General features: G+C 41.3%; 1 protein-coding gene across 10 annotated transcripts in view; it reads right to left on the bottom strand.

The window, feature by feature from the left end:
- TRPM3 (transient receptor potential cation channel subfamily M member 3) overlaps positions 1–24,215 on the bottom strand; it is an 822,204-nt gene that overhangs the window by 202,527 nt on the left and 595,462 nt on the right. For 8 of the 10 annotated variants that reach the window (XM_027615317.2, XM_027615327.2, XM_027615328.2 and 5 more), the window contains 2 exons: positions 20,766–20,937; positions 3,789–3,863 (listed from right to left, as the gene is read on the bottom strand). In XM_027615317.2, the coding sequence (XP_027471118.1) occupies positions 3,789–3,863; positions 20,766–20,937 (247 nt within the window). The remainder of the gene's footprint in view (positions 1–3,788; positions 3,864–20,765; positions 20,938–24,215) is intronic. The other 2 variants (XM_027615319.2, XM_027615322.2) reach the window with 1 other exon arrangement.

Here is a 24,215-nt window from a genome sequence, read left to right as displayed (position 1 = left end):
ACTTCCTATGTGGAAGAAATGCTGCTAATGAGGAGTTCAGCTCAGATTTGTTTGATGACCAGAAAAGCTGACTCTTCAATCCTCACGCCCCCGGCTGAGCAAAGGTGCACCTGTGTTTTTTTCATCTTCCCTCGCTCCAGCAGGAATTGCCCACAGAACCCCATGTGGATGCCAAGACGCCAAGGCTCATTAGCCAACAAGCGCTGTTGATTCCACTGCCTGAGATTTAGGACCTCAGTGTTTCCCTGCAGGGCCATGGCATGTGGAACTCCATGCAGCTTTTGAAATCTGGCATCCTTGTGGAACAGGGACAGCCTGTTCATTGAGGGGAAGAGCTGCTTGTTTGTTTCAGCTCTGGATGCCAAAAAAGAAAAGAAAAAAAAAAAAATCAACCATTTGCCTATTTGGTTGGTATTAGGGCATAACATCTCTATTTTCCTCCCCTTTTTTTTTTTTTTCTTCCTTAGGGGTTAATATCTTTTGCTGAGGGTTCAAGGTTAAAAGATTTGTATTCTGTCACAATATCTGATAGATAATAAAATTAGTAATTTTATTACTAACACTTTGGGAACCCTATTTCTGGTCACTTTTCAAGCCTATCTGAAATCGACTTCACTTCTCTAGCCATCAGTTTCAGTGGTTTGAAATGATCCAAATAATACTTGAAGGGAGAGGCATATTATTTGAAATTCTGGGAAGGGGCTTGGAGGGGTCCTATGACAAATTCCCTGGCCTTACAAGCAAATTAAAATCTCAGCCCACTTTTTTTTTTTTTAGACCCCTAGAGAATGAGATACCTTATTCTCTCTAAATATATCCCACTGTAAAATTGTTGATTATGGCAGAAAAGTACTCGGTCAGCATAAGTTCTGCCATTTATTTCATGTTTGCCTAACTTTCTAAAGTTAGCTATGCATTTCTACTGAATGGTTGATCCTAATCTAGACTGAAAAGCAGCCATGGGCAATTATCACTTTAAATAAGTGGGGGAAAATCAATACTTATTTCTTTTTCTGTGCAAATGGAAATAATGAAGCCACCATGGCGTAGGCTGCTACAAAAATTACATATCCTTCAACTCTCTGAGTTCGTATGATGGCAACAATTTAACAAGAATCACGAGTCAACAGGAACACATTCAAATTTCCAGGACAAATGCTTTCATGCCCATGACAGTCAGAAGTCTTCACGATGGTCTTTGCCTGTACATGTTCCTATTCGTTTCTCTTCCCGGAGTCTGTCTATGTGTTATTGCTTTATTACATGTCCTTCCTTTGTAGCTTTCAACATCTAAGCTCCTCTATTACATTTTTATGTCAGGCTGGAAACCAGAGCTAAAAATAAGGCCAGAAAAACATGGATTGATGTTTACAATAAACATTTATTGAGCACCTACCTGCACGTACCAGGCACTGTGCTAGGGTTGCCGGATGACAAAGATGAGTAGGACTCAGGATCTGCTCGCAAGGAGCTCACAATCTACAGGTGACGGAGGGGACGGTGCAGGCAGACAGATAAGCACTCTGCCGGAAGAGACAGAGCCTCTTACACCGACTTACACAGGGCACTGTGGCAACAGGAGTTATGGGACAAATAATTGAGCCTACAAGAATCACAGTGTGCATGCGTGCATGTGTGTGTGTGTCTGTGTGTGTCTGTTATGATAAGATTTCACAGAAGAGAAGATTTTCAAGTTGAGGCTTGGAATGTAGCTTTCTGTCAATAACTAGAGTTGGAAGAGGTTGGAATTTCAGCAAATGTCAAAACAGGAGGAAAACACATCTGACGAGGTATGTCACTATGTCATTTATGGGAAACTGTAAGTAGCTTGGAATGGGTGGAGCAGAAGATCCACATGCATGATGGAAGGAGAAACTAGAAAAACAACAGATGAAAAGATACGGAAAGACACTCCTTTAGCAGTGAAGCCAGAAAGAGGTTGTGTCGCATTAAGAAGGTCTATGTTATCATGAGAATAACCTATTAGATCTGACCAACAACAGCAGATTTTGCCGACATTGAGACCAAAATGCCAACTATTTGCAACACAAATCTTTCAAATCCGAAAAGAGATCTCAGCATGCTTCCCTGAATGTAAAAGTACCTAGGAGATCTTACTGGAATGGTGGATTGTTTACAGGAGCTGCCCCAGTCCCTGAACAAGTCATCCTAATGCATAAAGGAGTGCGTTCCCCAAAGAGAAAAAGGCTCCTAGCTTGAATTGGAAAATAAGTCAGATAAACAAGATAGGCAGCTACCTAGAAACAGGTTTTGCTAACGTTAGTTCTACTCCCCCAACATTATTCGTTTGACTCCATTATTGTCTTGATTGACAAAGCGACTTTTTAGTACCAAGCATGACAAACATTTCAGTGAGAGCCAACTTGTATCAGGCCATTTCAAAAGACGAAGAGAGGGCAGATGTTTACACTGCATTGTCTTCGTCACACAACCTATTCTTTTAGAAGGAAAATTCTTTAAAAGGTAGGGAAAACTTCAAACAACATGTTCAGCTGAGAGCCTCTGAAAAATGGCTGGTCATTAGAGTCCAAAGTTAACTGATCATGAATTTGATATTTGTATTTTGGACGGTCTTTTACTTCATTGGTTGAGTCTACAGGTTGTAGAAAGTCCAAACAGGTTAGAGCATCCACAGAAGGCAATGAAATGTCCCTGATATACATGTAATCCACCCAGAGGAAGTTTAACATCCTTTTCAAGTCATGTGGTTTGAACCCAGGGCTGTCAGTCTATGGGAATATAAATTCATTATTTCTTACTTCCAGGTCTCCCTGGATGAAGTTCTGCTATGACCCTTAATCTATGGAACTGTTATTGATCTCATGGAACCGTTATGGGCTCAATGATGGAAATTTTCATGTCATGGTTACCCCAATGCATTTGAAGATGGTGCAATGATCAAAAAAGATGCCAGTGATGACAATTGAACGTCCCTTTGCCTTCCCAGCCTCCTTCATATATTCTCAGGCATAGGATGACAAAGGGAAGTCCACGAGTCACATGAAGAAAGACTGTAGCCATGGGTACACGATCAGGAGCTTCTGTTTCTCTTCACCCCATCCTCCATGCCAACACCCTACTCTATTTCCTCCTCATTGTTGCTCCTGTGAATTCCTCCGCCATCTTGCCACTAACCACTGTCCTCTGCCCAAAGTTCTGTTGCTGATGAAATAATTCCAAATGAACCAATGTACAACCCATGTGTGACATGGAGTTTGTGTTCAAATAGTTGTTGAATGAAGTAATGACCCCCAAACCTTCCAAGGTAACAAGATTTTAGGTAAGTGTCTTTCTGAATGATATAAGGCTTCCTTATGCGGGGTGAAAGGAGCAAGCGTTCTGGAATCATGTCAGCCTGGCTTGTGCCACGCCTGTGCCACTAACTGGATTTAGAACAAGGGCTTAATTCCTCTGAAATGCTGTGTCATCAACTATAAAAAAGGAAGATAATAATCCCTACCTTGAAAGGTTGCTGTGAGTATTAAGAGACAGTACATATGAATGCCTAGCATAGTGCCTGGAACATACCAGGGCCTCAAGAAATGCTTATCTCCCTCCTCCCTGTCTTATTCTTATGTGGGATTTTAGGATGATAAATAAGAGCGAGTAACTAATCTCCGACATGGCTGGAAGTCTTAGAAAGAGATAAGCAGCAGTCATAGGCAGAGATAGCGTTAGGAATTTTTAAAGGAAATGAATGGTTTTATGGTTAATTTTCTTGGTTGGGGTTTAAGAGGAGATTCATATCGTCCATTAATTATACTTACCAATTGGGTCTAATTGGCAACTACCCCAAAATGAATAAAACAAGCGGGAGTCAAGAGAGAAAAACGGCAGGCATCCTGTCAAAAAATAAAATCTTTGAAATTTCTACAACCCGATGGTTGAATATACATTTTATTAAAGCAGATGGACTCACCCAACTTATAAATGTGTACCTGTGATGGAAATCTAAGTTGCATATTCAGACTTTCAAAAAGCATCAAACAGCCCTCTGTACCAGCTCTACCGTGTCTTATCACTCTTTCACTTGTTGGAGTCCTTCAAATCAGTGTCCCCTTTGCTGGAGAAAGCATCCCTTATTATTCTGTTTTAACCTAGGTGACTGCTCTGGTGGTCAAAGGGTTAAACGAGGCACTCTGTGTTGAGTACCCGTGAGGACGCTTACCCCTTAAGTAAATCCTCAAGAAACACTAGCCATTTTTATAGGGATTCTAATAATAGTCATGAATTTGGTTCTGTGTTTTCCAAGACTGAGCAGAACTGGATTGTCCCCTCTCTCCTTTTAAAAATGCTTTTCTGTTTTTTGGGGATATGCATCCTGTTTTCAGGTGATTGGCTTACTTTTGACCTAAATGGAATAGTCCCCCCCTCCCCACCCCCCCCATTGGCTAATGTACTTGATTTCTTTTCCTTTTAAAGACGAACTGAAACCAATGTTGACAGGTCACTCAACATGCATATTATTTTCTGAAAAGATTGCCCCATTTCTCACTCTTTTCTTTCTCTTATTGCCAAGAACATGACTAATTAGATACAGCCATATACATATATTATCTATCTATATCATCTGTCTACTGCTTCCTTCCTTCCTTCTATGTACGAATGTAGGTATCTGTCTACAGAAGAAGTCACCAAAGCCATTTCATTATAATAGGTTTTCTTATTAATTTGGCTATACTATCCCAAACTGGGAGGTAAATTTAATTGTAATATCATGCCTCTGGAGTTGTTAATTGACTAAAGAAGCTAGCTTGGGATGAGATGATTCAGTATCTCATGTCAAATCTAGGCCTCAGAGGAGAATCCCACGAACAGCTGTTTCTGCCCCTCTTTGTTCCTTCCCTAGAAACAACATTTACGGAAGCCCCCCCAGATCCTCAAGTTATGTCTTCTGGCCCTAGCTTTGTAGGATCAAGCCAGACTTCTAGAGCAGCCTCAACTGGGGCCGGTGGTTGGGCAGAGGGTAGCTGGTCGGTGAGAGACGCAGTAGGGTCTTACCCACTTTTATGGAATATCATTTGGTGAGTCCTCATTGCCCACAACCTGGCCTAGCTGCCTGTCATAAGAATGTATTCAGTGGGGAAAAGACAAAGCAATATCCCTTCAAGTACAAAATGCAAAGGGTTGGTTCCTCTGGATTCTTAATAGTTTGTAAAATAACAAGCCAAGAGTAACTACTGTGTATTTTCCAAAAAGTTACCAATTAGCATGTTCCTGAGAACATAGATTCAACTTGGGACCCTACGCCTCCCCACGCCACTCTACCACTGTGTACAACAATTAGACTGCTGGCTAAATACTGTGAGCAAAGCCCCAAATAGACAACAACACAAGCATTTGTTTACGGAACCAATGACAAAACTGGCTTAGCTCTGTCTTCTCTGCAGAGTGAACAGCATCCTGGTATTTTCAGTTTGTTTCTTTTTTCCTTCTAGTTACCAAACCCTAACGAATAAAAGGTAAAACGACATTTTAGTGAAGATTAACCAGATTTGTTGGAGATTTGTTGCATGGTTGAAAATGGAAATGTCTAGACATCTGGCATCTGTTGACTGTGACCCCAATTGTCTCGTTATTTCCTTGATTACCCTTCTGGGCACGGCGGAAAAAGTGGTCTCAAAGGGGAAAATCAGGAAATAAAGGGCCAAGGATTGTGCTTCCAATGAGGTTGATGCCCTAAGTACCCTGCTTTCATTCCTTGCTGAGGTGCCTGGAGAAACCTTCTTAATTTGAGTTCTCCGGTGTTGCGTTAAAGAGAGTAAGAAAAGTACCTCCCAAACTAACACAGTGACTATGCTGAGCAGCAGACTAGAAGTGTGGTGTTTTGAGCCGAGATCTGTGCCAGCTAATGCACCATATGAAAAGAGGTAGGATGCGTGACTGTTTCCAAGGGGGGCTTTCCTATCTGGAAAATGAGGCCAATGAACTAGGTGAAATATACATATATATATATAATAGTGTATATGTGTATAGTGTATATGTATATGGTTATACGGAACCCATGAGCATGAGTAGCTTTGCACCTGCCCCATCTGTATATCTCTATATATGTAATTATATCCCAGTTATCATATATTATTCTATAGTTTATCTTAACATCCCCGTCGAGGAGCATCTAGAAAAAGAAAACAATGAAACATACTTGTCTTTTCCTTGTGATTTTGTTATTTGTATTTCCTAAAAAACTAACCCCAGTTCACATGTAGACCTTGTTTATATTTGCAGCTAAAGTAATGCAACCAGATAGGATAAACAACTTAACGAGAGTAGAACAAATTCAGTTAGACCGCATGCTAGGCGCTCAGTTTCTGGATGTTGAAAGCTTTCACCTACATGGCTTGCAATCCATTGCTCACATTCTACCCCTCAAAATCTTACTGAAAATACCTCTGCTGAGTAGTCCCTTGAACATTCCACCTAGAAACACTCTTTGTCTGAATTCCTGTTGTATTTCATGTCATTAAAGGGCACTTAACACTTGCTGCCTATTGTAATGCAGCTCTTTGTCTCCTGAGTGGAAACAGCCTGATGGTGGGGGCTCTGATGCAGGTGGACTTCTTGGGTTGGCCTCTTATTGCCAGTCTGATGTTGGGGCCATCACTTGACTTCAGTTTTCTTTTGGTCAGTGGGGATAATAAACGGTACTCACTTCCTAGGGTTGTCATAAGGGGTAAATCATATTTCTTGCAAAGTGTTTAGAATAGCACTCAATTAAACACTAGTTATTGTTCACTTATTTGTAAAACTCTAAGTTCTTCAAGCGCACAACTATGCCTTATTTATGTTGCAACCCCTGTGGTGCTTTGTAATGTTACAGGCGCACAAGGCAATACTGATAGAGCCATAGAAATACCATCAAGGGGAAATGTAACAGACGGGACAATCACTATTTATTGTAAATGATGGATATTTGGAGTTCTCATTTTGCTACATTTTGAAAAGCTGAAGAACTTTAAGCCTGTGTTTTGGCTCCATAGGAAACATCTTAAAGGGACAGTGGAATAAAGAATATTGCAGGAGCCACTTTTCCACAGTGAGCGCCACGGATGATCTCCAACACGAAACAGTTGTTGAGTGAGCCATTGTGTGACCCGGCTCCATCTCAGGGAGGAGGACCCTGGGAGAGGGGAGCTGGATTTTGGGATGGCCAGAAGCATAATGAAGGGAAAATGAACAATTCCCACTTTGCCGAACTGTACTCACAGTAGAGATATAAAAGTAGGACATTTTCAGGAGTCCCATTATACTAGGATGTCTGGCTATGGCTAAGGCTTGGGAATAAATTTAGGTTGTTTTATCATTCACTAAATCCCAACAGGGAAGATTATTTTGCTTCTGATTTCAGCTACTGTCAAATGTAGGCATCAAATCTGTTACACTGGTCTCATATATATATATATATATATATATCTCCTCCAATTTATTTGAGAGAGAGCAAGTGAGAGAGAGAGAGACCGGGAGCAGGGGGAGGGGCAGAGGGAGAGAGAGAAGCAGACTCCCTGCTGAGCAGGGATCCCAATGCGGCGCTGGATTCCAGGACCCCAAGATCATGACCTGGGCTGAAGGCAGACACTTAACCGACTTGGTCACCCAGGCACCCTGGTCTCATAATTTTTATACACATCCTTTATATATGATTGGACAATATTATTTTCTATTATGTGTCCTTAACCAGCCTCTTCTCTTAGGTTTCCTGACTTGACTCTTTCCTCTTGTCTTAGAGGAAGCAGAGGATTGCCAGCAGGTTGAGTGAGTGAGAGAAAACGTGGCAGGGCTGTCTCCTTACCCAGAGGTCAAGAATGATATACATACACCTGAGGGAGGAAGGTTCTGAACTCACATATTACATGCATAGGCTGACTACTTCAAAGGTTGTCTTCTTCCCTCCTTCTCTCCCCTTGTCCATTTCTCTCTCCTTCCTTCCTTCCTTCCTTTTCCTTCCTTCCTTCCTTTTCCTTCCTTCCTTCCTTCTCCTTCCTTTTCCTTCCTTCCTTCCTTCCTCACATCCCCTCCCCTCCCCTCCTCTCCCTTCCCCTTCCCTCTCTCCTTCCTTCCACTACAAAAGCTGTATTTGCTCATTGTAAAAAAACAACATTGAGAGGTACTTAAAAGGTATACCTGGAACACATCAGTTCTCATCCTACCTCCCCCACCTCAGGTTTCACTCCCTAGAAGCTACGACTGATAATTATTCACCTGTCTCCTTTCAGATATTTTATAAGTATATATATATATATATTTTTTCAAATTTTTATAAACATAAATGTAATCATAAACACACAGTGGTACTGTTTTACAACAGGCTTTTTAACTTAAGAAAAAAATACCCTTGGATATCTTTCCATATGAGCCCAAACAGAGCTAGTACATTATTTATAACTTCAGAGTATTTCACTATACATTAATATAAAATTTAATTAGTCACTTACTCATGAATCTTTGGGTCAAAAATACTGTAATAAATATGAATAGCATTCTTAGAAGTAAAAATACATGACTAAAGGGTATGCACATTTAAAATTTAATAGGGTAGCCAAATTGTCTTCCAAATAAGGTTGCCCATATTTGCACACACCATAATGCATATTTCTATATATACTTCTTGACAGTAGATATTTGTAAACTTTGTTTTTTGCCAACTGATAGGTTGAAAACATTTCATTGTCTTAATTTTCATTTCTTTAATTTTGAGTAAGGAAATTGGTACCTTCTTCCCTGTGATCTTCCTGTTGATATATTTTGCCCATTTTCTTTGAGAATTTTTCTTTTTCTTTGGATTCGATGTCCTTTGTTTATTATGGAAATAAGCCCTCTGTCATGGTTGTATCTATATGCTTTGCTTTGCCATTTGTTTTTTGAACTAGTATTTTCTTTTTTTAAAATTTTTATTTATTTATTTTTTTAAAGATTTTATTTATTTATTTGACAGAGAGAGACACAGCGAGAGAGGGAACACAAGCAGGGGGAGTGGGAGAGGGAGAAGCAGACTTCCCACGGAGCAGGGAGCCCGATGCGGGGCTCGATCCCAGGACCCTGGGACCATGACCTGAGCCGAAGGCAGACGCTTAACAACTGAGCCACCCAGGTGCCCGTGAACTAGTATTTTCTAATGGGGCTTCTAAGCACTGAATTTGTTTTCTACAGCAACTTAGCTTGTGTGAATGGATGGATGAGTCACAACAGCTCCGAGTTTGGTATTATTAAAAGAAGAAGGGAAAAGAAACAAGGGAAAGTAACAGTTTCACATGTGGAGTATCCAGAGAGGAAAGGTGAGGTTTGTTTTCAAATCACCTGCCTGTGGTTTCATTAAATCTGTAAGGCATTAGATCCTCATACCTCTATTCATTTAGAAGGGAAATTCCAACTGTCTACAGCTCTACCATTGGGGTTTTATTGAATAACACAAGCTAAAATCAAAAGGAAAACTAACTACGGTTGGATGAACAAGGACATGTGTACCTCGGTCTCTAAAACAAGGTGACCCAATTCACCATTTATTCCAAGAAGCTTCATGAATTAATCTTTTTATAACTGTCAGTGTCAGCAAATACTCTCAACTCTACATTTACTGACATTCGAAACATTTTAATAGCCCTTCAGCTGTATCTCACCAAATTATTAGTTATCACTTAGGGGTTATTACACTGTAGGAATGTCATATTGGATAATTGGCATAAGAAGGATTTCAGTCCCTGAGAAACTCATCTGCTCATCTGGTCTCCTCAAATGTTTCCTCAACAGAGTGGGGGGATATCTTATTCCCTAAGTCATCTCCTTTGTCCTTTTCTCTCAACAGGGCTGACGTCCTGTGGGAACCTATGGCTTTGAGAGGCTGACCAATCTCCATCCTCCTGCCCATCGCCAAGATTACAGTGATGTGTTGGTCACATGAGAATTTTTTCCAGGATTTATCTTTGAAGCATTTGTATCAAGAGTACAGTGTCATGGAAACACGGAATTCTTCTTATTTATTTTTAATATTTGGGGATTTAAAATGTTACCAAATGATGTGCAACAAAATATGTGACTCCATTAAGGATCCATTATGGGATGCACATGCATTATGCACTGCACAGCATATGCAGTTACTCTGAGGCTTAGGGGATCTATTTGAGTTAGTTAACTTAAGATGTTAACAAAACCAGAACAGTCTAAGATAATCTATATAATTTTAGACATCTTGTCTCAATCCAATTTCAATGGATATTGCAATTTCCAGAGCCAGTGCAAGACTCTGCAACTACCGATCACTGAAAGACTCACAGGTAGAGAGTGAAAGAGTGTGGTACGAAGCATGTGCTACAGGAACTATTTATGGACAAGGCTCCCCAGTGAACATACCGGAACCATAATAGGCGTATCTCATTTATGAGTGGCAGATAGGTTTTTTCTCTCATGTGACAACTCTAGCCATTCCTTAACAATAATCCGGAACGCTAAACTGAAAAGATATGGCAAAAACTGTTGGCTATACGCCGATATCTATTTTTCCCTTCCTTCATAGTGATGGGATTTTAGCTGCTGATGTACTTGTCCAGGAATAAAGACTACATTTTCAAATCCCCCTTTAGCTAGGTGTGAACGTGTGACCAAATATCACCACATGGGATGGAAGTCAAAATGGTGTGTATGACTTCCTCATGGTGACTTTAAAGGGAAAGGGTATGACTTTTTCCCTTGCTCCTTTATCCTGATGCTTTCTGGCTAGAAGGTAGATGAGATGGACGATGAAGACAGGGATGGGAGGAGCAAAAGAAAGAAGGAAACTGAGTCCTCAACACTGTGAGGCCACTACATTAAATCTGGACACCTGTTCAGAATAACATGTACATGAGGAATAAACTCTTGTCTCCTTTAGGCATCCAGTGTTTTGAGTCCTTGTTACAGCAGCAGAACCTGTGTCCTAATGAATGCAAAATGGTTTGGAGCTGAATCAAGGCTCAGTGGGAAAAATCATGCTAGCTTTGCAATGCCCCAGCTATGGGCGGGGGACACGATGGGCTCCGGCCAACTCTAACCTCTTACTGTATGGAGAGCTAACCTACTCCAAAATGGAAAACTCTCAAAAAACCCTTTCATGTCACTCATACATCATAGCTTTCCTTGGCCATATGCCCATCTCCCTCTCTGTGCTATTGTTAACCACTTCAGGCTTAACCTCTCTGTATTTGGTGCAAATACTAAGAAATGAGACTGACTTACAATCATAATAAAAATAAGTAATATGTGTAGTATTTAGGATATACTATGTATTTTTATGTAAATGACTTTTAAAAATCCTTTAAAATAGCCTCCTGGGAAACTATATGCTTATTTCAATGATGCTGTCATTACTAAAATATTTTTGGAATTTTTTTGAAGTTGTAAATCCATACGTTTCTTAAAATAATAGGACTGGATCAAATGCCTTAAATTTCTTTCATGCCAAACCAGCAAGTCTTTATTGAGCACTTACTATGTATGCATAACATTGTTAGGTTGGGTGTCCGAGAGGTTGGTAATCAATTAAGGATGTCAACGGTACTCTTCAGACAATCTATGTTAAATTTCCTGGGTAAGATGACTTCACAATTTAACAATAAAAAAATGATATATATAAGGGGTCTACTATAGTCCAGGGAAATGAGAAATATACACCAGAAATGGAATGTGAATTTTTAAAAAGCTCTGCTTCATTGAGTTTTATATCATGATTTTATTCATTCACTCAAGATTTATATTCCTGCCCTCCTCCCTTACTTCTGCCCAAATTCTCAGTAATTTATAGATTAAAAATTAGAGCTCTCTTTGTGTTCAATTTCAAACTCTTTATTCTACTAGAACCTTGATTTATTAAAATATTCCCTGGGCAATGCATTGTACTGAGCAGGCTTTCCAGGGGCCTCTGGGTACAGAACCCCATCTCTGCCTCTGCCGCCACATCAGGGAATAACTGTGGACCGGAGGATTTCTCTGAGTATCAGGGACTCTGACAGGAGAGCTCCCAGCGTTAAGCACATTTCTGGAGTCACTGAGCCTGAAACATACAAAGCCGTGGCGCTCAGAGCAGGTGCTGCTGAATTGGAAATACTGATCTGATTTACTTCATGAGTCAGTTCTGCCTGTTAAGCAAGTCAGTGTGTCTCCTCAAATGAAAACCAGCTTCCTAATAGCCATTAGGGCAGAAAGGTCAACTCAAGTCCATTTACAGTTTTCAAATATGCCAAGAGCATGGATTTAGACAATGACTTTGGTCCTCACCCCGCAGAGAACAGACTCAGAGCAAATGAAGTCAGATAGAAGGAAGAACTTCCCAACAGCAAGTGACATTAGGATCAGAAGGGCATGCCAGGGCTGACCTCCAGCCAATGCTGTTGGTTTAGGAAGCCAAAGTCTTCGCCGGTTGTCAAAGATTTTAAATCTCACTGCGGGCTGGCTATGGCTGCCTCTTGTCTTAGGTATGAGTATTGTGGGTGCGGTCTTGACAAATCAGGTGTGGGCTATTGGAAAGATTTGAAAAAACAAAAACAAAAACAAAAACAAACAAACAAGAAGAAAACTCAAGGAAACATACTTGGAGTAACGTTTCCTGAGGGATGTGATTGGCCTTTGGGCCAGGCAGGTCTTCATGTGAAACTGTTCTGCCCAAGGCAGAATATTAACCTTCCTGCCTCCTCTCTTATGTCATTCAGGAGCACAAGAAATCATGTCAACCCTGAGGCCCCCTGATATTTTTAAATGCCCCCTAGGGGAGGCAGGGTCACCCTACTTGTAAACCACTACAGCCATGTTTAAGAATTATCACCCAAAATGGTGGTAAAGGAAGCAGGATATCAATGATGCAGTCATGAGTACTTATTTCTGACAATGGAAATTTCATGGAAACAAAATGCTTTAAATTGATGTGTGTCATGTCATAGAGATGAGCTTTTTAAAATGAAATCCCTTAGGGGCACCTGGGTGGCTCAGTCAGTTAAGTGGCTGCCTTCTGCTCTGGTCATGGTCCCGGGGTCCTGCGATGGAGCCCCATGTCGGGCTCCCTGCTCAGCGGGAAGCCTGCTTCTCCCTCTCCCTCTGCCTGCCACTCTGCCTACTCGTGCTCTCTCTCTTTCTCTCTGTCAAAAATAAATGAATCAAATCTTTTAAACAAAATAAAATAAACAAAATAAAATCCCTTGGAGCGACGTGGACTTTACCAGTACTGACTCAATCTGTGCATTAGAACGTTCCTGTGGCTCAGGTATCCTATAACTCAGTGGAAAGGGGATATATTTGCTTCCACAGTAAGGCATAATTCATTAGGGATGACATCCTGTACTCTTGGAAGACATTATTCTCATCATTATTTTTGTTAGTTTGGGTGAGTAAGCATACAATCATATATAAAGAGGTGTGTTGGCTTAGGGACTGCATAAAAAAACATATATTTTTTCCTAGAGAATTCTAAATAGCAGTATCTTCAAAGACCAAATGTGATTATGCTTTATGAATTCTGCCATCATTTCTTCCAGTTGTTTACTCAGAAATACCAAGCCCATTTTAAGCCGCTGCTTTAGAAGAAGTACTACTTTCCACGTCTTCATCAGACGAGGCTACGCTTAAATGTCCGCCCTTACGCTGGGGCAGAGAAAATGTGGAGAATCGAATTCTCTTTCAAGCAAACACCGACAGTAGCAAAAGTACTGGTTATGGGAATCGAAACCTACCTAGACACCCCCATTAATTAATATAGCAAAATAAACGTAGACTGGATTTAGTCTGACACAGATTTCACTTCATAGTATGGAGATGACAAAGTCAGAGATTTCTAGCCTCATAACGAAATTTCCTACAACCTACACTGATGTTCACAATATAATTAGATATGCAGTCTGAATAAAACTTTGCATTTGGGCAAACCTAAAATAAAATTCAAACAACAAAGGAGTAACATTTTAATCAAATAGAGCCCAAAGATAACTAGATTCCTGTCATCTCCCTTCAATCCCCTTTTTGAATAAAATGGTAACTTACAAGAAGAAAATTTAAAGTATGAGATATATTCTGGGCTGATTCACATTTAACCCAAGTTCTAACACCTTCACCAAATACAGTAGTCAACAATCCTAACTGACAGTCACCATGATTGCTCCAGGACACGGGAAGAGCTTGAATCTCTAAAGAAAGGTTACATTTTCTCCATCATGGTCTGTTTATTCAGGCAGGAAGAACAACTGCAGTGTAGAATATATTTTTGACAATATACAAAAAGACAAAAGAGTTTGCTGGTTATTGCTGCAATGGTTAAGATTTTAAATCAATTACTCTTTAACAAATCATGTTCACAGAGGACTGATGATAAGTTCCAGAACATAATTTTGAGCCCTCATTTTTCCCCTCTGGACCTTTTCAGTAACTATAGACATATATGGTTCCTCCTTAATGAGCAGAGCCAGGTCTGATTTGTGGTTTAAAAAAAAAAAAAAAAATATATATATATATATATATATATATATATATATCACTATAATATATATAGTGATGAATACCCTTGACTCTCATAGGCTTCAAATGAGATGGTCTGGTCTCAGGTTGGAACCCATGGCAGCCAGGCTCTATCAACACAGGACATGGTTTCCCGCGGGGGGACCACTGTACCACCAAGAAGGTGGGAGGAGAACCAGTTGTTTCGGGGCGGCCACGTGCCAGAATCCTTTCATATGTTGACTCGTATGTCAACTCATTTAATTAGGGTTCACAGATCCAGAAACAGAGTCTAAGAGAGATGCTTTAATACTGGAATATTTATGGATGAAATGATATGCCATCTGGATTTCCTTGAAAATTATCCAGAGGAGGATGTAGGTGGCTATATAGAGAGAGATTCTAAGCTTGGCTGCTAAATGTAGAGACTGGGTGACAGTCATGGTGGGTTATTATAATATTCTCCAACTTTTTTGTATGTGAAATTTTTTAATAATAAAGACATACGCATAAGATACGCTTAGGATTTTAAAGTCCCACGAGGCTGCTTATATGCTACTTTCTAGAGCAGCTCCATGGTAGTCTTTCAGCTCATTCATATTTCCTGAGCAGCTACCTATGTTCCCAGCAATGTGCTAAGTTGCCTCAATTTATGTGAATATGTGAACAGCAATAAAATAAATATGAGGAATTTTTGATTATGCACCTTTTTTTTATTTAAATAGTTCAAACTTAGTATATGGTGCTTGGCAATATTCATGAAAGGTGTGGGTCACCTTTGATAATTCTCTTAATCACTTCCCTGCACCTCAGTCTGATCTTTGAGAGGAACGATTTTATGTTCTTGTGAATGTCAGCCACACCATTGCTTTCATCCACAGACACTGGTGACACTCCTGGGATATGGGTATACAGGCTTACAGAGTACAGCCTCACTCCTTTGCCTCTCTCTTCCTCTTACCTGCCAGGCAAAATCCCAACAGGTGCTTAACCCATTTCTGTGTCTGTTCTACTACTGGGGCTGAACATGGCTGCAAAGAAAACACACAACCCTAGTGATCCATGCCTCTCGAAATTCACAACCACAAATACCGGGTGGGACCAGGGTGCCGTGGGGTAATGCTACATTTCCCTGGTCCGGTCATTCTCCCTGTCTCTCCGTTAACTATAGTTCCTTTTGCTCCCTAATCTCCTCTCCCTCCTCCCCTTCCACATTCTTTGCTGATGACCTCCCATATTCTTTTCTTTATAAAGAAACTATCTACAGAGAAGTACCTGATCATCCCAGCAGAAAACGTTCCATCCTACCCATGTGTGTGCCCATATGCTCTGCCCTCCCTCCTGCTATGCAGGATGAAGCTCTCCACATCCTACGGCCGAGCTCTTTATCTGTGCACTGAATCTCACCACCTCCCTCTCTCTAAGGGACTTTGTCCCAATTCCCCCAGAGATCCCCCCCTTTTTTCCCTGTAAAAGCTTACTCCTTCGGGGCTCTCCCTAGCCCCCTGTTTTAAGAATATACCAGTGTTGCTAAGAATGGCCTTGCAGCTTTCACTTGATGTGTCTACTCCTTACCCTGAATGCCCAATTCATTAGCAAGTCCTCTTGAGTTCTACCTGCATGATATATCTTAGGACCAATATTATATGATTATATGAGGCACCTAGAATAGGCGAATTCGTAAAGATATCAAGTAGAATAGTGGTTATCCGGGGCTGAAGGTGGGGAGGAACAGGGAGTTAGAGTTCAATGGGGACAGAGTTTTTCAGTGTGGGGTGATGAAAACGTTCTGGGGATGGACGGTGGTGATGGTCGCACTGCAATGTATATGGACTTAATACCACTGAACTGTACACTTAAAAATGGTTCAAACGGTAACTTTTATGTTATGTATATTTTATATTTAAAAAAAAAAAAGCCCGGTTAAGAAAATATCTATGCATATATTTGAATCCGACCACGTTTTACTTCCCCTGTCGCTGCCATTCTATTTCAAACCGCTCACGCCCACCTTCATGATTGCAACGGCCTCCCAACACATCTCCCTGCTCGAAAGCTTGCCCCCCACCTCAGTCTGGTCTCTGCACACAGCAGCAGAGTGATGTTTTAAGCCGGAAAGGAGATCCTACAATTTGCCAGATCACAATTCTATTAGAATAAAACCCAGCCCTCTACAAAGGCCTTGCTCTTTCTTGAACACCAGGGGCTTTTGTCCCTACTTTCAATCCCTTCCAGAATGTTCTCCCTACAGTGGGCTCCCTGACTTCATTCAGGTCTCTGCTTCCGCGTCACCTCCTCAAAGAGGCCCTTGCTGCCTGCCCACCTGCTCTACACCAGCCCCTCGACGCGCAGGTGCGCATGCGTGCAAGCCGCGCCTGCAGGTCCAGTCCAATACCTTCCTCTGCTCTCTTTTTCTTAACAGTTCTTTTCACTACCAGACATCATATATTTATTTGTTTCCTTATTTACCTATTACTCTACCCCTCTTGAGTTAAGCTCAATGATTTGTCGACAGCTGCTTTTGGCAGAACTCAGCCATGGCTGGTCTATAACAGGAGTTCAAGAAATATCTGCATCCTACAAAGCATGCTTGGAGCTGCTGGAGGCTGTGCACGTTAAATGTGAAGTTGAGTAAGTGGCACGTGGAAGAGTGTTCCAAAGCAGGTCACTGCTCATGCCCAAGAGCGTTCTCCTTTAAAAAACCAAGTCTTTCAGGGACCAGGGACAATCCTTGAGAAGGGTCTGGTGACAGCCGGAATGAGTGGGGGGCGGGGGAGAGACGAGATAATGGAGGCCAGGGTGCAGAGACAAATCGAAGGCACCGGTGCTGGTGATTCATTATCATTCATAATTGGCATTTTGATGAGAAAGGGTTGAAAGGTCTCCCGAACAGGATTCACTTAATACTTAAGGAAAATATCCTTCAGAAGATTACGCCATTTAAGGAAGAAACAGACTTGTTGAAAGGCTACCGTGGTAGGCAGGGCACCCCTAAGTGGTGAGGAGGAATGGCACTTTAGGAAAACGCTGAGTGCCGTCGCAGCATCCCGGTGTCCTCCGAGGTGGAACGGGTGATGAGCACTGTTAATTGTGGTGTGGTGTCTCATTTTTTGAGAGACCACGCTGGGGCCCAAAATTGAGTTCCACCTTTGTGTTTTAGATTTCTTCAACTTTTGAAGAGGGAACTAAAGAAGTAAGTGAGGTTTTAAGAATCAGTTTTATTTTTAATAGGAAGAACTACGTTACTGCTAATTGTCATGTAATGAAAAGAAATAGTGTCCACCCTAGACAGTAGAGTTGCTGTTCCAAGGTATTGATTGGGGATTGATTGCATGGAAAGTTTGTATTCTGACTTCTGCTGTTTCTTGTTATAACCGGGTCAACTTTAGCCCTTGTTAGTCCTGTTCTGGAGGCTTCTGTGTTCTCAGTGGGCACTTTGCTGTTAACTGAATTGAGGCCTCAAGGTCCTGCTCTCCTTTGGGGAACTCCTTTGGGACGCTCCTTAAGGTCTGAACACCTTGTTGCCCCTTCCCTGCTTTTTGGGGTGAATGCAGGAAAAAGACAAGAAGACCTAATGACTCACGAGTCACTCACTTAGAGGATAATCTTGGTTTGCCCGGGACTGAGGGGACCCAGGGACACGGGGCTTTCAGTGATAAATCACAGACGGTCTCAGGCACCTTGGACAAGCTGATCACCGTCTCAGATTAAGCTGAGGGACAGAACTGGTGTGAAAGCTAACTCATGGCATCTTTCACTATAGCTTGTGAGCAAACTGCTGACCCTGAGCCTTTTTACTTCCTGTGACCTCAGAGATCTCCTCTGGGTGTCTTTAATCTTTTCTTCCCATTTAATTATTTTTACTGAATGGGAGCCTGTGGGTTTCTGCAAATCCTCAAATAAGTATCTCAAAGCATGGAGGAAAATTATGTTTATAAATTATGACAATTCCAATGACCACGTGGTTCCCCTGCCCCCACCTCGTTCCAACTACTGTCATTTAACCCACGGGGGCTCATCCCTTACCCCAGACCTAATCCTGTTTGCGGACTTGGAGCAGTTGAAGAGTGTCTACCCTGCCTCTCTGACCTTGTGCCTCAGCTCTGTAAGGGGTGCATGCTTCTCCCCTACATCTTTCACCCTAGACCCTTGACTGGGCCCCCACCTGTCAATGTTTCTGTGTGCTGCTACCTGCCTTGGTAATCCAGCAAGGGTCCACTGTCTCTATGAATGGCATGAGGCCTGTGCAGGAGGTCCTAGCTCCTCCAGCATCCCTGGCATCCTGACCAGCCCTGGCCCGCTCTTCGACTCCATGCTTCTGGGCTCTGTGCCTCACTGTGGCCAGGTTCACTATATGGGAGCCTCTCCCCCTCCTTCCCCCCACTGCAGGGCTGTCCACACATATAGCGCCTCTGGGAGCTTTACAAGAGAGGTGTCCATCAAGGCAGATAAATTACAAAAAGATGTTCCCTCTAGGATGACCAGTTAGAAAAAAAGCATCTTGTCCTTGGTCAGCCTGTAAGGCACGGAGCTTGGCAGGCAGAGCCTTGGCGGGGTTTTAAGCCCCCTGGCACCCCTGAGCTCGGTGTATAACTTGCACCACCACATACCCAGCTCTTCCCCTCACCACTGACTAACCGGCCCGGCTGCCACCCCGGCGCCTAGCCCAGTGACAGGCTTTGCTGGTCTGGACAGGCTTCGCCTCATCAGCACCCTGAATCTGACCCTGAATTTGCTCTTTGTCTGTCCTGCTCCCATCCTGCATCTTTCAGGTCACTCCCACGAGGTTCTCCTTCTTAACCTGATGGTGTATAAAAAGTCAAAATCTAATAGATACCACGCATAACATAACATTTACCCTTTCTATCCACTATTGTAATACAATTCAATTTTAGTATTACAAAACCTACTACCTATTGGTTACAGTGCTTTGTTACATTTGATCTCCGCCGATTTCTGGATAGATTTTCTAGTCTTTTCTATTTTTTTCTTTCCAAAAGATGTCTAGCTTGGGATAATCCTGTTTTCTCTTTCCAAAGACAGTTGGGGATTCTAGGATAGAAGACAGTTTCCTAATACAACTTGGACTTCAGGCCCAGGCCAAAATGTACTATTCCAGACACCTCTGTGAAAAAGACAAAATAGTAGTAGCTCCCAGAAGTTGAGACCACAGCAAGTATAAGAAAGAGAAGGTGTGGTCTGATAGGGCGAACATTCCAGTTCTGGGAGGAAGGTGGCTCTGGCAGGGAAAACCCACCCCAGACAGTTACAGAGAAATGAAAAGAGAGCAACCATTTGGACAAGCTGAATCACAGCACACCGAGCTTTTGGAAACTTATCTAGCCAAAGGGAATCTTTTGTTATTTAGGATTGCAGGCTTTGAAAGGTGGATCAATTAGATCCAAGTTGTCCTGAGGAGACACACAATTCCCCCTAAAGTTTGAGCCTGCCACGAATCCTCCTCAAGGGTTACTTTGTGGAAAGAAATTAAAATCACTGTGAGGAGAGATGGTAGATGACTTTCATACCTCTGTTACATTTAAATGCAAGCCACTTATTGATTTGGGGAGCACTGCTGTTTGCACAGTGTTACCTTTTCATAGTTAGTTGTGGGCACAATAAATACAGCATAGAACACATGAATACCTAAGAGGTAATTTCAGTATAACCGCCACAGATATGTATTTTGTAGTGCGCATAAACAGGCACATATATCTAAATATATATATATATATATATATATATATATATATATATTTAAAGACAATGAATAAATACACACATAGAATTAAGATATAGAATTAAAGTTTATGAAGATGTTTACACAGAGTACTTTTGTTTAGAGAATGCCAGTTGCCTTGAAATTCCCAACCATAGGCAGATCTCTGCTAAGATCAAAACATACGTATGTATAAAATTTCTGGCCAACAAAAATAGCTTAACAAATAGAAACAATTTCTCTAGGGTGCCTTTCCTCCTTAGAGTACTGTGTAAAGGATGTAGGAAAAGTCTGGAAAGAAAAGCGTATCTGCTTGTCTACACCCCAGCGGGGGCTGAGTTTCTCGCATATGACAAATGAGCACTAGTCCGCTAATCACGTGATCCCTTGTCTTCCGTGTCCAGGCGTCCTCCCCCAGACGACTTCCCTCGGGTTCTAACCACCGGCCCGGCAGACTCATAATGATCCCTGTTTGAAACTTGCTCAAGTTCTTATAACATTGCCACACGGTATACTTGTAGTTACTCACTTTCCACAGGCTTCCTACGAGGCCAGGCAGTGGGAACAGCAGCCTACTTACTTGTGTTTATCTTCTGGAGAGAAATATGCTTTTCCAGTTGTCTCCTCAGCTTCACTTCGGCTCCATATTTCCCGGTGGTCCCGTTGTCGGCCAAAATGAAGTGGGAATGCATGCTGTTGAGAACAGTGAGCTTGCTCATGGGATTGGACATGGTCTGATATGGCCGGACGACCTGCAGGATTTCAAAAGGAAGAGGCGGCAGTCAGAGGAAAAAGAGCAAAATACGAAAAGGAGAACCAGCCAGAGAGGAAATAGAGAGAAGGCTAAATAAACCAATTCTTCGGTACAGGGAAACAGAGTTTGCATCCTCCTAATGCCACTGTGGGTAGCAGGTTTTATGGTCAATGTTCCCCAGTCACAGCAAGATTATACTTGAAGAGTAATGTGTTCATTTATATGCTGAGTTGATACAGAAGCTAGAGTCTGTGCTCTCATCATACTCAAAAACTGACATGTGAAGGATTGTGTCATTGTGAGGTCGATCTTTCATTTGTTGATGAACCACAAGTAATTTTAACGTTTGCTCATTTTGCTTTTTCTTTCTCTTCTCCACGATGTCCATACTCCAATGGGCACAGCAGAGCAATCAAGGAATTCTGGAGTAGGGTTGGGGAGGGGGTGGGCGCCAGGGTGATCTGTTCAGTCAAGCCCATTCAGTCATCTGAAGGTCTGTTAATTCAAAAATCAACACTGTTCTTATTAGACACCTTATTTAAGTGGAAATGTTGAATGTCAAACATGTGTCTCGTGAGATGAGCGTGAATCAAAATGTTCATCTCTGTCTTTGTTTGTTTTTGCATTATTTTACTTTCGTGGTGAATTATACTGCCCCAAAAAGAGTAAGTCCTTCAGATTTTTGATATCAAAAGAAAAGCAAAACCTATCGTGAGTTTGAGTTGCTAGTTCTAGTTGCTTTATAAACATTATCTGTATTCCTTGCAACAATCCTCGCAAGGTGGGTGCTCTCATGCTTATCTCGTAGATGGAGAAACGGAACTGGAGGTAAAATAGGTTTTCAAGAGTCTCTTACACACAAAACCAGAATTAACACCCAGGTCTGATTCCAAAATCTTCGCTTGTCCCCCTCCCCACACTGCTTAGACACGATGGAAACAAGATGTTTTGGAAATCTACTCCTAAAATATTTAGGTAGAGACTTCACTCAAGACCATGAAAAGGAACATTCAACAAGCTCATTGTTACAAGGTCCAGTACAGTTATCCCTGTACTGAATCATCAGAATTGACAGGACAGAAATAAATGCTACTGGGTTTTTATTTCTGTGCCTTTGTGCGGTGTGTACATTCATTATGGAGTTGAGATGCTCTCGTTCATGTTCAGTATGTAATAACTCACCATGAAAAGCTGTAATAAGATTGAGTAGTTTGTTAAAGAAATCACAAAGTGATTTAGTAAGGGCAGCCTTTAATAGTACAGATCTCATAAAAGTCATTTTTTAGATCTTGATTCCAATTTCAAAATCCATTTCTATGTGCCTGGCATACAGAATCTACTCAATACATAGTGAATGAGTGAACAGGAAAACTTGAGACAGGCATGCTTTTGTTCAAAATTGGAAAAAAAAAAAGAGCCCTCTCTTTTCTGAATTGTTTGGGAGTTGACCTAATCTAAATTTAAAATATGTAATTTTGAGCTTTTGCAATATCCCTCATTCCTTTTAATGTATGTCTTATTTGTTAATGTAGCATTAATATAACATTAATTCATAGCCTCATCTTAGTTGACTCTTAGTGATAAAGGAAGCTCATAACTTTTTGATTATTGTTTCCAGTAATGGATGGGATTTTTTCCAGTAATGGAGCAGTATTCAATTACTCCTTTGTCTGGATGAGTGCATGAGAGTCCCCCAAAATACGGAGACAGTGGTTTGCTAACTCCATCCTGAGTTCTTTATCACTGGAAGAGTGGGTCGCTTGTGGTTGAAATTCCCATTTTGTTGTTAATCATTTTTGATCATAAAACATTCATTCTATAGCAGAGTGCAAGTTAATAAATATTAATGCTTTGTTGCAAGAGGCTTAGCAGAAGGACTTTCTCCTATCCTTAACGTGCCTCTGCATTGTGCTTTTGGACAAAAGAAAATACTTTAGTTACTCTTCTCTATTTTCTGAGCAGGTCCCCAAGGCTCCATGTCAAGGAGGGGGAAGACCCAAATTCTTTCTTTAAGAGGCAGGGACAGTGGATTTTCTAGAAGTTAAATGATGCCTGATAGTGAATCCCAGACACTTGTTCTAGCTGAGACATGAGAACACATTTTCTAATTCCTGGGAACCTAATTAAAGACCATCAGTGAACTTGAAATTTTCAAATGAATAAGGTAGTGAAAATAATTCTGGGCCAACTGACATACTTACCACAGTCTGAGAATAACAGAACATCATTAAATCATCTAACTATATTCTATATGTTTCCTCCACCACAGGATTCTAAGGACAGTGGGGCATCAGTCTTCTGAGTTTTTACCTTTTCTTGTGAAACATGGCACACCAGCTCTTTGGAAATACTGTTCCTTTGAATCAGCCATGGCAAGAGGGTCAAGTTTACAGTATCACTCGTGAATTTTAATTTCTTCATCTTACTGCTCCCCATTCCATTTGATCTTATATGAAGGTAAGTTAAAGGTGGTCATATTTTGGCAAAGATTTTGTCTGCTGCATAATAGGGGATATACATCTGAAAAGTAAGTAAAATGCCCTAATTTATTTTCCTGTCATCACTGGAGGAAGATCTGCTGAATCCTTGAGAACCCTGAACACGTGAGCCATGGACATCTGTCTGAATCCCATTAGTTCTGTCAGGGGCTGTGTAAATCTGAGGCCCACATTTTTAATCTGTAAAAGGGATATGAGAACACCACTTACCTCAAGGCGGTTAGATGAGATTATAGGTGCAAAGTACCTGGCACTTTGCCTGGTTCCTGGCAGGCAATCTATAAATGTGAATTCCTTCTCAAGTTTGGCTTTATTTTACCACCTATAAACTGATTTTACCATTGCAAACTAGTGACCAAAATGACAAGATGACAGACTTATCACGGACTTTTGTTTTCCACAAGAGATTTGAATCAATCAATTTAAGTAAAGAAAAAAAAATTACCAATCAGTTGGCAAAACACACAACGTGTTTTTACTCCATCACCTCCTCTCAGGCCATTTAAGAGGGCGCTGCTCCGGAATTATTGGTGGATTAACTGCAAAGTTGGAAAGACCTTCCCAAATGCTTCAGGAGGAATGCATGTTGGTCTAACTTGCCTACAAAATCCACTTAATATTCTTCATAACAAACATACCAGCAGTCTATTCTTGTTTGAGTTATAATTTGCATATCTACAAAAGACTTGCTGATCTTCCTGTTAATGCTTCTCAAATAGGAAAAAGAAACAATGCCTTTGTGTCACATGAATACAAATGAATTCTTCCCTCTGACAAA

This window comes from Zalophus californianus, chromosome 13 (genome assembly GCF_009762305.2).
Source record: "Zalophus californianus isolate mZalCal1 chromosome 13, mZalCal1.pri.v2, whole genome shotgun sequence".
NCBI classification, from domain to species: domain Eukaryota; kingdom Metazoa; phylum Chordata; class Mammalia; order Carnivora; family Otariidae; genus Zalophus; species Zalophus californianus.
This window is presented reverse-complemented; position numbering and strand designations above follow the sequence as displayed.